General features: G+C 37.6%; 1 protein-coding gene across 1 annotated transcript in view; it reads left to right on the top strand.

Moving 5' to 3' along the window:
• Positions 1-14,822, top strand: part of ADGRA3 (adhesion G protein-coupled receptor A3) — a 48,231-nt gene extending 33,409 nt beyond the window's left edge. Inside the window, exons 10-19 of the mRNA XM_026037556.1 lie at positions 1,088-1,237; positions 3,867-4,028; positions 4,275-4,478; positions 4,839-5,052; positions 5,230-5,438; positions 8,000-8,124; positions 8,649-8,772; positions 9,865-10,010; positions 13,263-13,358; positions 13,580-14,822. Coding sequence (XP_025893341.1) covers positions 1,088-1,237; positions 3,867-4,028; positions 4,275-4,478; positions 4,839-5,052; positions 5,230-5,438; positions 8,000-8,124; positions 8,649-8,772; positions 9,865-10,010; positions 13,263-13,358; positions 13,580-14,822 — 2,673 coding nt within the window. The remainder of the gene's footprint in view (positions 1-1,087; positions 1,238-3,866; positions 4,029-4,274; positions 4,479-4,838; positions 5,053-5,229; positions 5,439-7,999; positions 8,125-8,648; positions 8,773-9,864; positions 10,011-13,262; positions 13,359-13,579) is intronic.
• Positions 14,823-16,079: the final 1,257 nt, after the last annotated feature.

Here is a 16,079-nt window from a genome sequence, read left to right on the forward strand (position 1 = left end):
AGACTATTTTGCACGGTCTTTTGGTCACTTTGAGACTAAGATGTAATAATGATAATACAAGAGCCTTTAGTCCTTGTACACAGAAGGAGTCTACTTGTTCTGTACACTAAAACTTTGACATGCTGCTTAAGTCAAGGTCTGCATTAAAATGGAAGGAAGCCTCTGTCAAAGCATAAATCACTGTTTGCATTTGAGTGTCATACAGGTATGGTTTGAGGTAGAAATAAATACATGCTTAAAGGAAAAGTTCTAAAAGATTATGCAAAATTGAAAGCTGGTTTTGTTCAGTGCATGTGATGATCTTGTACATGATTGACAATCAGGTAGGTATTTTAGTGTTGGACGTAGGGAAAGAATATCCTTCCATTGACTGCTACTAGGTCTATAGTTGTGTACTAAGACCTGCAGGGTTTTAGCAACCAAATGGCACAAAATAATCTCTAGTTTTGCTTGTCATGGATAAACATCCATTGGACTGTGAACTAATAGTATTTGTATAGTCCTGCCCTGCTGGACTGTAATGTATCCTACTGAGTGACAAAGGATTTTCCAGCATGGTGCTTCTTAAAGGGATGAAATCTTGAACTTACAGAGAATCTGCTGTGGCTTTGTTTTTTCTGTGTGCTCAGTTTCAAGTATGCTTCTAGTAATTACAGAATTAAGCATGAGCGGGGCAATGGTGGTCGTGAATTTCTCTTGGCGGCCTGTTTTGAAGTTCCATATTTTTAGAAGCTTTATATAGTTAATGCCTAGGCTGTGACGCAAAGGAAAATACTTAAGGACTTAAGGCTTTGTCTTCTGGTGCGGTGTCTCTTTCACAGGCTCTCTGCCTTTGCAGACAAAAGGACAAAAATCAGTTTCTGGCTGCAAATACAAATACTGATTCCCAGCCTTGTAGAACTTTATTGTTGCTAGCAGATAAGGTAGTAGTCCATGACTAACTAAAACACTGTTTGCACATTCATAAACTGTGTCGAGATTGCTGCCTCCTTTGATGTAGTGTTGATGTGCTGATTATCAAAGTGTTTCCTTTATCTTGTTCTTAACTTTCACTTCTTTAAAATATTTGTATTTCTTCTTTATATAGATGCCGCTCAACCTCACTAATGCAGTGGCAACTGCCAGACAGCTCTTGGCTTACACTGTTGAAGCAGCAAATTTTTCTGATAAGATGGATGTTATTTTTGTGGCTGAAATGATAGAGAAATTTGGAAGATTTGCTGAAAAGTATAAAGAGGTAACTGGAAAATTTGCCATCACTTTAAAGATTATCAGTTGAAGTGTTTATTCTGCACAATGAAACCTCAGCGTTAGATGCAGCTGCTGAATTAGCCTTTATCAGATTCTATTCCATGTTTTTGTTTGTTTAGTAGGTCCCTGAAGTTGCTGACCCATGGTCACAGACTTTGCATTCGTACTGCGATGATCCAGCATTCACTGGACCTGTAATGTGAGTAACACCTCTGCTCAGCACTGGAGCAGGGAGATAGGTGTACAGTAAGTCTGCTTTTATTTAGTATGGAGTGGGTCACACAGGTTTTCATTGGTATGTTTTTATTTAAAAAAAAAATTAATGAAAGCCTCAGAGATCCTCTCAATAATGAATAAAACAAGACTTACCTTCTCCCCTCCTGCCACAATAGGCTGTCTTTATTCAGTATTGAGCTGTATCTCTAAGGTTTTCATACCTATGTCTGATAGACTCTACGATAAGAAATCAAAGTAAAATCTTAGAGAACGCTCATTGTTGGGGAGAAAAGTGCGAGTGGTTGAGTAGTCCCACCAGTGGGTAGGAACTCTCTGTTTCACTGCTGAACAGAGGTTTGTTGAGCTCACTGTACAGTGCATGTTGGGAGGATGGAGACCACAGTGCATCAGTTTTTTAAAAAAAGTTGCACATAATGAAAAAAGGCCAAATTTCACGCACGTACCCCCTTCCACCCATCCTCATTCCCCCACAGCCAACCATAGATGCTGGCTATAGATTTTTTTTTTACAGAACTACTTGGAGAATTTTCATTTTTCATTTTAGATATTCTTTTACAATGATACACAACATTTCTAGAGCTATTTTGTAATTATAAAGGCTGCTTAGTGGTTGTTTTTGTACCCGACCTAAAATAGGAACGTGCCTTAGATTACGATATAACAAATCATACAGCAAAGATGTTCTCCTCTTACCAGTGATGTAGTGCCAGTAGACTGACAGGTTTTGGCGTTATTCTGCCATGTTGGCAGGTGAAGATGCTATAAAGATGTCCAAGTTAAATTCATAGGCAGTTAAGATTTTCTCTTAGGCAATGTATTTTTTCACCTTATTTGGTGAAACATATTTAGTCATTGTGTGGTTTGATATATTGAATGAATATAAGTGGCATTTAATAATTTTTAATACTAATAATGCTAGGGTTATTGTAAGGTCTTACTCTACACATTTTTGCTTAAATGAATGCAAAACATTGATGCTTATAGCAATTTCTTGTCCATTCTTTAATGTGTTACACTCTAGTTATTCTGAGATATATTGTAAATTCTAAAATGCACCTTTAGTAGCTTTTTCATGTCAAAATGGAAACAAACTGAAAAAGAAAATTTCAGAATGTGCTTAGTAAGTTGTCATAAGTTAAAAAGTTGAAAAACTTGTATATCTCTAAGAGAATAAGATTTCGATATTAATATATATACTTCAAGAAACAACTCAAGCCTTATACCTTCAGGATCTTAATTTCACGGTAAAAATGAATGTGGTAATATGTGAAAATTGATACCAGTTTTCAAGTAATAAGTAGATCCTTCAATTATTTGAGGTTCGATTTGATTGTTTTGAGCTTGTAATGAAAAGGGCTGCAGTCTGTGAATGTGCTCTGACTCTCGGCTGCTGATCATGCATCTGCAGCATTTGTTTCTATTCAATTTCAAAACAGAACTGCAATGCTTTGTTTTGTAAATAATTCCATAGGTATGAAGTGAAATCGGGTACAGATACTACAGGAAAGTAGGGGAGAGATTTGTCTTTAGGAACTGAAATTTTCTATGTAAATTTAGGCACTGGGTATTGCATTTAATTCATTTTAATTAGGTACATAGAATGGAAAAAAAAATATACCTTCACATTTAATCCAGTCTCTGTCACTGTTTCTTAAATGCTACGAAAACCTAATCTTGTTGAAGTAGATATTTGTGAATTTTGGCAGTTATGGTCTAAATGCATTTCCTTGGCTGGTTTGTATAGGTCTGCCCATACAACGTCTGTCCTTGTCTGCAGGACGCATGAAGTAAACTCCTGAACAGTGTGACTTGTGGCTTGAAATTAGCTCTGGTGCCTATAATTGTTTGCTGTTATTTACTATTACGCCTATAATCTAAAACAGTTCACAAAATAAAGGTGAACAAGGTGTAGAGGAAGAGAAGCAGAAGGAATTATGTGTTAATTTTCTCCTGTATTATTCTTTTCTTGCTCTTTTCCCTTGTACACAAGAACTGTACTATTGCTGATTTACAGGCTTTATTTATTATTCCAGATTCAAAAGTTGATGATGGTTCTTTTTACTAATTAGTAAAGTAAAACTAGTGACATTGCACCTAACTGTTATTAAAATAGTGGTATTTCTCATGATTTTGCTAAGTAAAATCCAAGTAGACAAGTTACACTGGTGTGCCACTTATTTTGGATGTAGGTATATGTCCAAGCTGAAGTATTTCAGTTTCAAGTTGCAATAGGAAGAAACTGTGTTTTTTTTTTTAATTTTCTTTTTTTTATGCTAACAATTGCTTTGTGTTTTCTGATCCCAATTGATGCTAAATGATCCTGTTTTTTGGTATAAGTGATCAAAATTGTAAAACAGGCTCTTTCTCTTCCTTGCTAGCTTGGTGACGTGATGGTGGACATAGCAAGTAACATTATGTTGGCTGATGAGCGTGTTCTGTGGCTGGCCCAGAGGGAAGCCAGGGCTTGCACGAGAATCGTGCAGTGTCTGCAGAAAATTGCTGCATATCGCCTTGCAAACGGGGCCCAGGTTTACTCTACTGTAAGTATCAACTTATTTATTTAAAGGCATTTTAGTGGCTTTTTGTTTTTCTTTAATAGATGTTGGAATCATCTGAAAGGCTCGCTGTTTCTGCAGGGAGAAATTTTCTGATTTCCCTGCCAGCTAGCCAGTACAGTGTGGTTTTTTTATGTTTAATGTTATAGCAGAGAATCTTACGAAGATTGTTTGTTAATTTTAAGCAGTGTGGAAAAAATAATTAATGAGTTTCTGCTTTTGTTGTCACAGTATTCTCCAAACATTGCTCTTGAGGCTTATGTAATAAAGGCTGCTGGTTTCACTGGGATGACGTGCACCGTATTTCAGAAGGTGGCTACCTCAGACCGTACAGGACTCGGTGATTATGGGAGAAGAGATCCAGATGGAAACCTGGACAAGCAGCTAAGCTTTAAGTGCAACGTTTCAAATACGCTGTCAAGCCTGGCATTAAAGGTCTGCTGCTCACTGTTCCCCTTTGGCTTTGTAAGAACACAGTAAATGTGAAACATTTTGAAAGCAAGCTTAATTACAGAATTTTAAAGTTGGAATAGCAGTCTTGCATAATCCAGATTGCAATGTTATAATTAAGGAACACAATTTTTAAGGAATAATTTTTAAGGAGGGAGGGGAGTTAAATTCAGGTGTTTTAAGGTGGATTATTGGCATACATACTTTCAAATAGGTTTATCATAATGCATAGTCTGGTGAAAGTGTCCGCTTCTGGCAGTGCACAATTGGAGGAGTTGCTAAACTGCACTCTGAAAAGAATTTCATTTTCTCTTTTAAACTTAAAAAAAACCTCTTTATTTCTAGAATACAATTGTGGAGGCTTCTATCCAATTGCCTGCCTCCCTCTTTGCCCAAAAGCAAAAAAGAGAAATCAGGCCAGCAGATGAATCTGTCTACAAGCTTCAGCTCATCGCCTTTCGCAATGGAAAGCTTTTTCCAGCCACAGGGAATTCAACAAATCTGGCTGATGATGGCAAGCGCCGTACGGTCGTGACACCGGTTATTCTCACCAAGATAGGTTTGTTTTAATCATTACATTTTTATGATCTTTAAAAGTACAGAAGTTGTTCTGACTTTCATGTGTTAAGTAGCATACATATATATATAAAAAAAAGTCTATATGGCATCTAGCATTTTATATGTTGAGGAGTTTGTGTCAAGAAATTTATGTGCAAATACATTTATTCTGTAACAGATGGTTTCAACCTAGCCAGTCACCACGTTCCTATAAATGTGACGCTGCGGCGTATTGCGCACGGAGCAGATGCTGTTGCAGCTCAGTGGGACTTTGATCTGCTCAATGGACAAGGGGGCTGGAAGTCTGATGGATGTCGCATTCTTCTGTCTGATGAGAATATTACCACCATTCAGTGCTATTCCCTCAGCAACTATGCAGTTTTAATGGTATGACTCTTTCTGCAACTATATTGCAAACACAGCTCTGGTTTTGTTCTTGCATTAGAGAAGGTTTGAATTGCCATGTTCCTCTTCACAGAAAACTGCACTTTAAGAAAAAAATCTTCACTTGTTGCTTGTATTGGTATAAATGTTGGTGTAATCCTTACATGCAAAGCTATCAAAGTGGAATTTGTTTTTTGTGTTTTTTTTACTTGTTTTCCCTGTGGTCTAAAATGAGATGCATCTGTTATACCCTAAATTAGTTAGTTGTTCACTACTATGCATATTTGTTACTAGAAGAAATTCTAGTTACCATCCAAACTAAAAATTTTTTGAAATATTGTTCAAAAGCTGTGTTTGAACTCTATTCTTTGCCAATAAAATGGCTAACCAGCTCTAAAAGAGTTGGCACAACTAAGGGAGGAGGGTGCTCTTTTTTTTTATTTTTTTAGGATTAGGTTTAAGATCTTTAGATCTTAAATTATGTAGGAGGATTCCTTCTTTGTCCCCAGGGCTCTTGGCCTCAGGACTTAGCATCTGTCCTGTCCTTTACGAATATGCGTAGGTGTGTATGTGTGCCCACGTGCATAATGCTGTCACCCATATAGAATAAGAATCATTTCTACACATAGTGACTGTAATCAAGCTCATCAGCTGCTACAACCAAATACTAACTATGAAATACAATATGGAAAAAAGGGAGATAAAGAGGAAGCTGGGTGAAATATTAGAGTTTTAGGAACTACTAACTATAAACTTGGTATGAATTTTTTTCTACCTTTATTCAATGTGCTGCTGTTGAATTAAGCATATTTTTATATGGTTATACTCCAAAGAAATAATTTGAGTAGACCATGTGAAATGGTTATTTATTATTTTGCAACTTAATTTTTCATAAATTTTCTTCTGAAGAGAATTAAATAAACATACAAGTTTTGGTATGATGCTGTAGCATAAGACCTCTAAAGCAGTTCAAAGGGAAGGGCTTTTCACTTTTACTCTAAAGATACTGTTTTAAACTACAAATCATTGTAATTCTGTAGTTATGTGTGTTTTCTCTTTTTTTAAAACAAAATGCTTCCCTTGAATGCAAGTGTTCTTTAAAACTGAATTAAACTTCCAATGTGTATAATGCCATCATTGGTCACATTTTTGCCATCTGGAGGAAGAAAAAATTAAAGACGTAATCTGCTGTTTTGCGTGACTACGGCTAAATTAAAAAGTAATAAGATTATATCAATGTCTGATTGTGAAGAGCATGCAAAGAATCTCATTGAAGAAAGAGGAAAAAAAAAATGGTAGAGGAAGGGGCAGCTTTTTTTTCTCTGCTGCTAGTGGTTCTCATTTATACTTGCACAGAATTGGTATTCCTTAAATTAACTCCTTCCCACAATGCAGGCCATAGAGACTGGAGGGGCTTATGTCAGGGAGCTTAACTGTGGGAGATTCCCTGCACACACTTAACACGCTGAAGTGGCTTTGGCTCTGATTGATAAAGCTGGTGCAACTGATGATGGTGTTGATGGAACCCTACACACACACACAGTAAATGAAACAGCAGTGGAAAACCGGACTAGCATGTTGCAGACTACTATAACAATCTATAAGGAAGGTCTGAATTCTCATTGAAGGTCCCTGTTTAAATTTGTTCAAATGAGCTTTTAATCCAACACAGAAACTTAACATATGAGATTCATGAGGAGTAGGGACCAGAATGCAGTATTGCTTCGTCTTGGCTGCTCTGCTCGGGAAGAGGCTGGTGAGGTGGTTCGGTAGAACAACTTTGCAGTCTGATAAGAGAGCAACTGAAAGAACAGGGAAGACACTGCTGATGTGATTAAACTTAAGCATTAATTCCAGAGATTTTTCTTCTGTCTGTGAAATCAAATTACTCATTTTAACCTAAAATCATTACATGATTTTTTTTCCAAACTGAAGCTAGTGTTTTACTGTTTATTCAGAAACACTCCTTCTGCCCCACACATATTTGGCATTTACAACTCTACAGGTTTAGAAGTGACTTTTACTCCAAGTAATAGCTAAGAGATCAGTTTCTCTATATAATTTTTCAGAATGTGGACTAGATAAATATTTCCACCAGTCTTTCTTAACTAAATTTGCTTTATTTTGCACAGAGATGTATTAATTTTTTTTCAGAGTTCATTGCCATTAAGAAAATAGTAATAACTTCAGCTGCATCAGTTCCAGCTATAAAAAATTATCTTTATTTGCTGCTGCTCTTACTAATAAATGAAAACTCTCCCTACAAACTATTTGAATGGGTGCGTTAATACTATTAGGCTTCATTTTATATGTTTTTTCTTGAGTACATTTGGACTGATGGATTTGCAAAACTTGAATGACATTTAAAAAGTAGTTTATAGCTGAATTTATAACATTCAGCCAGAATAACAGGTATTTGTGGAACAAAGCCTACTATTTTAAATAATTTGAGGGAAGAGGAGGAGGTTTTATCTGGAAGGTTCCTGTTAATTTGTTTCCTCTCCCATTCCCACCCATAAAGCAAGGAAAAGAGATGGACTAATGTGACATTGTTTTGTTGACAGGACTTGACAGGAGCTGAATTCTATACCCAGCCAGCTGATCTTTTGCATCCAGTAGTTTATGCCACTGCCATGGTTTTGCTCATGTGCCTGTTGATGATCATAGTCAGCTACATATACCACCACAGGTACGAAACGGAGATGCAGAAGCCTTACTTCATGCAGACATTAAGTTGGATTCAGAGTGCTTGGGACTACTTTCCTGAGGGGGATGTGCTGTTGCGGTCTACATCTGTAATCTGCAAACTGAGTTAAATAATTAGCACGTTCATCAGTTCTTGACTTAAAATTTTGCTCTTAGAAGCGTCTGTACACTTAATTCTCTTCCTTCATAATGAAGCACCTCCCTTTCAAAAATAACAGTGGAATTAAACACACTGTTCAGCCTTTTAAATCTCTGTTGATGTCAGTGAACTAGAAACTAAATCTTTGAATTAGGCAAATAACTGTATAATGTTAGCTAATAGGAGGGTGGCTTAATTTCTGGGTATGAAGAACAAAGATTACGTTTGATTGCAAAGTAGAGGTAGTCAAACAATCATTAACAGTAATTATATCTTACTTAACATGCATCTCTCTTGCCTGCTTCTGAAAGGCGCTAAAGCAGCTGTGTTTTATTTTGTCTTTTTTATTTTATTTTTTACTTTGACAGTGTGATCAGGATCAGTGTAAAAAGCTGGCATATGCTAGTTAACCTGAGCTTTCATATTTTCCTGACATGTGTGATGTTTATTGGAGGCATAACTCAGACCAGGAATGCCAGCATTTGTCAAGCAGTAAGTAAACATAACACAAGAAATGACTTTGCAGTTATTTCCAGAAATCGATGTTTAAATACTGAATTCTTGACTCTAAATTCATTTGGCAAGTTAAATTTTTGTGTATAAATGGAAGACATGCAGTTCTGAGCTTTTTTTGTACTGTAGCCTTCAATATTGTGGCATTATGCTTAAGCTCACTTAAGCACAGTTCTTCATCCCAGAATATCTATATGTCCCACCTTCTATATGTCTATATGTCCCTTCCCCCCTTTTTTAAATCCTTGGTGATTTTTGTTTTTTATCTATGAAGATAGTTCTTTATTTGAAAATGGAGAAGATACTTGGAGTTTAACAGATGTGTTTTCCCCACAAAAATAGTATTACCAGATACACTTCAAGTGGTAGTTTTATTTTTGAGAACAGCTTATTATGAAATTGTATTAAGAAGTTATCTGTGGAATGCCACAGGCCTTTTGAAAACTAATTTCTACAAGTATAAAAATATTTAATGCCTTTTTGTACTCGATCAGTATAGCAAAGGGAAGAAGGACGAAATTTGTCAAGTCAAAGTTGTGTACTTTTTCTAAACCAAAATCATTAGCTCTATTTGACTTCTATTTTGTAACAGTCTGGTCTTGTGGGACTGGTTTGTATTTCTGTTTGTAAAATAGTGATATTCGCTTAAGAGACAGATTTTGAGTTAGTTCTAGGGCTGTTTAAGTACCCAAGTATGGTCAGATTTGCTATTATGTTGAAATCACTGATGTTAGGCAGTTTTTATTTTGCAGTATGTAGCTTTGTCAGGATATTGTTAATTTGCAGTTTCCTCACTTTTGGATTTAAATATTGATCTGTAACGTAGGGTATCTTAAAGCTAAAATCTGTTTTTCCTGAACTGCATGATTGGTCTGTAATCTTGACTTACCTTGAATTGCACAACTAGCATCTCCTGAGTTGCTATGTTTTTCTTCTGCCAGTAGCAACTATAGCATCTTTCTCTCTCAAACTTAACCTTCAGAAATTGAGGTTTTTATGCAAGTCACCTGTTTTACGATTTCTTTTGTAACTTGGCAAAATGGAAAGCTTTTTGTTCACTATTATTTTTAGGTTGGGATAATTCTTCATTATTCTACTCTTGCCACAGTACTGTGGCTGGGTGTGACCTCTCGTAATATTTACAAGCAAGTAACTAAAAAAGCAAAAAGATGCCAAGATCCAGATGAGCCACCTCCTCCGCCCAGACCAATGCTCAGGTGAGTGTCTTCCTGTACCTCTTTCATTTCCCAGCTCACTATGACCATATTTCCAGTACTGTTCAGTAGCAACTGCTTTTCATACTTGATTTTTTTCATCTTAGATTTTTTTTTAATTCCTCAATATGATGTTAATGAGGATGAGTTGAAGGACGGTTGCTTGTGGCATATTATTGTTATAATGCTGTATTTCTGGTTTATAAATAAAGAAATGAGTAGTCTTTCAGTATAATCACTGGCGCTTTGATTACGATTATGAATAACAATACCTTCCATTAAATTATGATAGGAGAAACAATGCGGAGAAATGCTTAAACACAAAAGTAGCCAGCACTGTAATCAAGTTTAATATATCTTTCAAAAGACTTGAAAATTAACTGGAAGAATATCAACTGTCATCAAAAAGTATTTCCTGTAAAGCATTTCTCATAGAATTTGTTTTTGAAATCACTGACATTAGAGTGAGTAATTATCTGTGAATATGCGTGTCTATGTGAAATAGTATCGTAATACTAAATGGTAAACCGTAGCAGCTCTTGTTCCTCCGTCCTATTTCAGGTACTAATTAAAACCTGCTAAGCTGGAATTCTCCACAAGGTGGCAGAAGTTGATTAACTTTCATTAGTGATACAGGCAAACATTTTTTTAAAAAATTGTTTCTGAAGTGCAGACAGAAAATCAGAAGTGCTTTTCTTAATGTCATAAATAAAATCTTGCAACATTATAAACAAGTGCAGAAGCATTTAATGCGTTAGAAAGTTAATACTTAACCAGTTAAGTATTCCTTTACTACTTTTTTCCACTTTTAAGAGAAGGTAAATCTGTTCAGTGTGGGGTGTCATGTGCATTCCCCTCTGTGTGCTGAGTAGCGTTTTCAATATCTGTGTTTTTCATTGCTGCTTTTCTCAGCCACTTTTGTGCTTCCATGCACATACTGCTTCGGAGCCAAGCATCTTACCTGTGCAAATGATAATAGCTCCATGGAGAAGTAAAAGGAAAGAAAGAGTATACTTTGTATTTCATAAAAGTGTTCCCTCAGTGTTCAAATCCTGACTGAGGAGGTTCCTAATCTGCAAGATTTGTGCTGGTTTTGTACATAACAGCCTTGCAATTATTTTTTTTCCCATTTAATTGCGTCATAAGCTTATACTTAAGACAAGAAACTCTCTACTCTGGTGGTGGTAAAATAGTTTTAAGCAGAAGTTTCTTGTTTTGGAGCTTGTCACGTGATTTTGTGGTCCCTAGTTTTTTGAATAGAAAGAAATAAAAAAAAAAAAGTAAATATTTGCTTCTGTGATATCTGTATATTCCCTGTCTATCTAATATGCCTTTTCAGGCTTGAGAAGGAAAGGATTCTTTGAACAAGAGAAAAATAAAGTGATAGATCAAAGTAGATATCCTCACCTGCTAAGTTATGCTTCCTTTCCCTTCAGCACAGACATACTTTATTTTGGAGAATTCACTGTGTGTAAGATAATTTTGTCGATCGTGATCTCCATTCTGTATGTTTAGGTGATTTACAGGTGATGAACAGATGGAAAAATTACAGGCTTTGAAAATTGATTTGATTTTCCACGGAAAACCCCTGTGGGAGTAGAGAGGAGGCCTGATGTGTCTCACACCAGCCATTGCTGACAAGATGCTGCAGCACTGGCACTGCCTGGAATTTCTTAACTGTCAAGAACTTTTTGCCAAGTGTAATGCACTTGTGGAGTGAGAGGGTGTGAAAATAACTCAGATGTCTGAATGTCAGTCACAGGAACGGAATGGAGCTTTTTAGGTAGAAATAGTATTTTGTTCAGCAGCCTTCAAAAAAGGCTGAGGAAGCAAATTCAAGATTTTACACATAGAAACAAAGAACTGCTTTTAAAAGAGCTGTACTTAAGATCCCAGTCATGGAATGTGTCATATAAAGCAAAATACAAGTTTAATGCTGTCCTGAGTATACATACTGCTTCAAACCACAAAACCTCAGTATTAAAATTATCTTTTTCTGTCACAATCTTAATCTTTTGTACCTTTGTCACTTCAGTCTGTTCTCTCTCTTTCTTCACACACACACACACACACGCGCGCGCGTTGAAAAGAGGTTTTTAACTTTTCTCTTAAAAGTTTTAAATACTGATTCGTACTTGTTTCTTTGCTAAAGGAAACTGCACTATGGCTGTGAAATGTTTTGCTTCTTCCCCTTATAGTAATTTGCCATATATAGCCTGCTTTACCTAGCTGTTCAAGTTTGAAAAGTGTTGCATCTTGGAGGAAGTAATTTAGTAACCTATATAATGGAAGGTATGTAGGGTTAGAGCTCTGTTTAAAGGAACTCTGTCATCTGACCTGGCACCTGATGTCTGCATGACTAGGTGGAATAAACCAGTGACAGAATTTGATCTTTGTGGGATTCAGCAGCTAGGTAAGATTTAGTGTACCTGTGCTTCCAAGAAAGACTTAAACTCTTTTAGGCTGCTGTTTGCTGTCTCAGGTGAGACAGCAGTAACTTCTGGTGGATCACCTGAAATGAGGGGGAAAGGTCTAAGACTAGGAGTCGATGTCTCATAAGTTCTTGGCAAAGTAAATTGCTCATCAACACTCGTTTCAGCTGAGCATGCAGATCTGAATTCAGACTGATTTAATGTTAAGATGGAGAGCAGTGCTGTTGATTTAAATGTTTATCAGTAGTTATTGATCTGCTACTAACAAATGCAACATGAGTTCACGGAAAATGAAATGAGAGGTTAGATCCTGTACCAATATATGTGCTGCCTGTGCCCCTGTGAGGGCATGAACACCACTGTTCGGAGGCAGGATATAAATGACTACAAGATTATTTACCAAGGACATTAATAAGAGGTCTTTAGTGTGGTGCTCTGTAAAAGCATCTGTGCTCTAAGACAATTTCGGCTGTGGAAGCAAGAAAGAGCCCACGTATTCTCCTTCTGAGTTTCTGTAGTTTCTTCTAGTAGTTCATAACTTTTGACTAATGACTTTTGCTTCTTTCTGCCAGCTGTGCGTAACCTGTTTCATGCCTTGGAGGGAGGTGAGCAGTTGTGAGAGGATATTGGGTTACATCCTGGGGGGGGTAGGGAGGAAGGAAAACATGATAGTTTCACTGGAGCTAAAACCTAATTCACCCTCTCTCTTTCTTGAAGAACTTCCATAGCTCTAGGATCCTGGAAACCTCTCCTTTCCCTCTTGGTGACTGGAGAAAATCTGTTTCCACTAAGCAGCCACTAATACTCTGGCCTTGCTTTTTAGGTTCTACCTGATCGGTGGAGGAATCCCCATTATAGTGTGTGGAATAACAGCAGCAGCAAACATCCGAAACTATGGCAGCAGACCCAATGCACCATAGTAAGTACTGTATAACTGAGAGCTCTGCAGTAAGGTTTTATAGGTTTGGTCTTTGTGATTTTAGTAGTTGCTATTGTGGGGCAGGAGTTAAGTCAAGATTCTTCTCAATAACATATTAATTCAGTCAAGATCATCTCAAAGTGCATTAGAAACTGATACAGCATAAGCGACTTGTAAGAAGACATGCATTCTGACTTTCTTCTTTTCTTCTACCCCTCCAGTTGCTGGATGACATGGGAGCCTAGCTTAGGAGCATTTTATGGACCAGCTAGCTTTATAATTTTCATAAACTGCATGTATTTTCTTAGCATATTCATACAACTGAAACGACATCCAGAGCGCAAATATGAACTTAAGGAACCGATGGAGGAGCAGCAGCGTCTGGCCACCAGTGAGCACGGGGAGCTGGCTCATCAAGATTCACTGTCCGTGTCACTAGTCTCCACCTCTGCTCTGGAGAACGAGCACAGCTTTCAAGCTCAGCTCCTGGGCGTGGGCCTGACCTTGCTGCTCTATGTTGCTCTGTGGATCTTCGGAGCCCTCTCGGTTTCCCTGTATTATCCCATGGACCTGATTTTTAGCTGCTTTTTTGGGGCAACATGTTTAAGCCTTAGTGCCTTTCTTATGGTGCACCACTGTGTTAATAGAGAAGACGTCAGACATGCTTGGATAACAACTTGCTGCCCTGGAAGGAGCACATACTCAGTGCAGGTAAATGTTCAGCCCTCCAGTGCCACTGGAACCAACGGAGAGGCCCCCAAGTGCACCAACAGCAGTGCAGAATCTTCTTGCACAAACAAAAGCGCATCAAGCCTAAAAAATTCTTCCCAAGGTTGTAAACTAACTAATATTCAAGCTGCAGCAGCTCAGTGCCACCCCACCTCTCTGCCATTGAACACAGGCCCTCAGCTCGATAACAGCCTCACGGAGCATTCCGTGGACAACGATATCAAAATGCACGTGGCCCCCTTGGAGGTGCAGTTCCGAACAAACGGGCACCCGACCCGGCATCACAAGAACAGGAGCAAGGGGCACCGTGCCAGCCGGCTCGCGGTGTTGAGGGAATACGCCTACGATGTGCCCACGAGCGTGGAGGGGAGCGTGCAGAGCGGCCTGCCCAAGAGCCGGCCGAGCGGCGGCGAGGGCCACGCGCGCAGCCGCAGAGCCTACCTGGCCTACCGCGAGCGCCAGCACAGCCAGGCGCAGCAGGACAGCAGCGACGCCTGCAGCACGCTCCCCAAGAGCAGCAGAAACACAGAGAAGAGCCTCGCCGCCAACAACAAGAAGGAGATTCTGAGGAAGCCGATAGTGGTTGAACTTGAAAACCAGCAAAAATCTTACGGCTTGAATTTAGCCGTTCAGAACGGACCGCTTAAAAGCAGTGGACAGGATGGACCTTTGCTCACTGCGGACAGTACTGGTAATATTAGAACTGGGTTATGGAAACATGAAACTACTGTGTAGGGTTATAATTATGGGACAAGTCCAGATGAACTGTGATTACACATTCCTGAAAGCTATTAACACTTTTAAAGGCTGTTTACAAACTCTAGGTACTTAATGCAGGGAGGGAACAAAGATACCTACCGTTCAAAAGATTGTATACGTTTTATCCTCGCTGTTCTTACAGAGATGAACTTGGGGTAGTTTGTGAAGTTTTTTCTGAAGCATCAGACCTTTGGAGTGATGCAGAACATAACTTTGTACATTGTTATTTTTTACCTGTAGCCCTGCAGATGTGTCCACAACACATTTCAAATTTGTATTTAAATGTATAATAAATAGTACTTTCTCCAGCAGCCCAGTATTGTGCTTTTTTCTTTCAATTAAATATTATTGCACTTAATGCTATCTCAATTTTACTACTTCAGTGCCTGAAAATAGCGATAATTGTAGTTGCTAGAAAAAATATTTGGTGTTTGAAATGGACAGTGGGGAATAGCTCAATTGTATTAATCCTAGAAGTTTGCCCAAGTAAGGTTATCTTTTAAATGGATTTTTAGATTACAGGCAACTGAGTTAATCCAAAAATTAGTATTTTGGATTTATAGCGGCTACATAATCAATTTTCAGGATCTGTGATTTATTTTAATGCATTCCTAGAGTTTAGTTTCCTTGACCTGGTAATGCTTTTGAGAGGCACTTTATTTTGCCTTCCTGATTACATGACTGGAGTTCAGGGTTCTTTGATTTTATCATTTGTACTGAGAAATTTAAGAATGTTCACTGGCAATAGGATCATTTTGAGTCTAAATCTTCCAAAATCGTACAGTCTTTCTGTTCAGAAAAGGTTTTATTTTCAATAAAAGGGTCATATGAATAAGGCTATTAAATAGGAAAAAAAAAGATGTCAAAAATCAAAATTTATAGAATTGCAGTGTAGTTAAAGTTCATGTAATTTAGTCATAATTAAATTTACATCAATTACAGAGCAATTAAATTTATATTAATTGCATTACTGCAATGTAATTACAAGACCTGGTTGATGTAAAAATATTTGATTGTAAAATACAATTATAGAAATATTTTTCAATCATAAATTGACATGTAAGCATAAATCATATTTTGAGTAGCCTATGAATCTTGCTGCTGCAACAAGCTTGAGGCTGTCGTTGCAGAAAAATGTTTGTGACCTAATCTGTTTTATTAACAGATGCTCTACTTTTAAGTGTAAGCAAAAATTTTATTGGGCTGGTGCTTGGTTATCTAATTTATCACTGT

Source organism: Nothoprocta perdicaria, unplaced genomic scaffold (genome assembly GCF_003342845.1).
Source record: "Nothoprocta perdicaria isolate Ctin4 unplaced genomic scaffold, notPer1 scaffold_2, whole genome shotgun sequence".
Taxonomy (NCBI): Eukaryota; Metazoa; Chordata; class Aves; order Tinamiformes; family Tinamidae; genus Nothoprocta; species Nothoprocta perdicaria.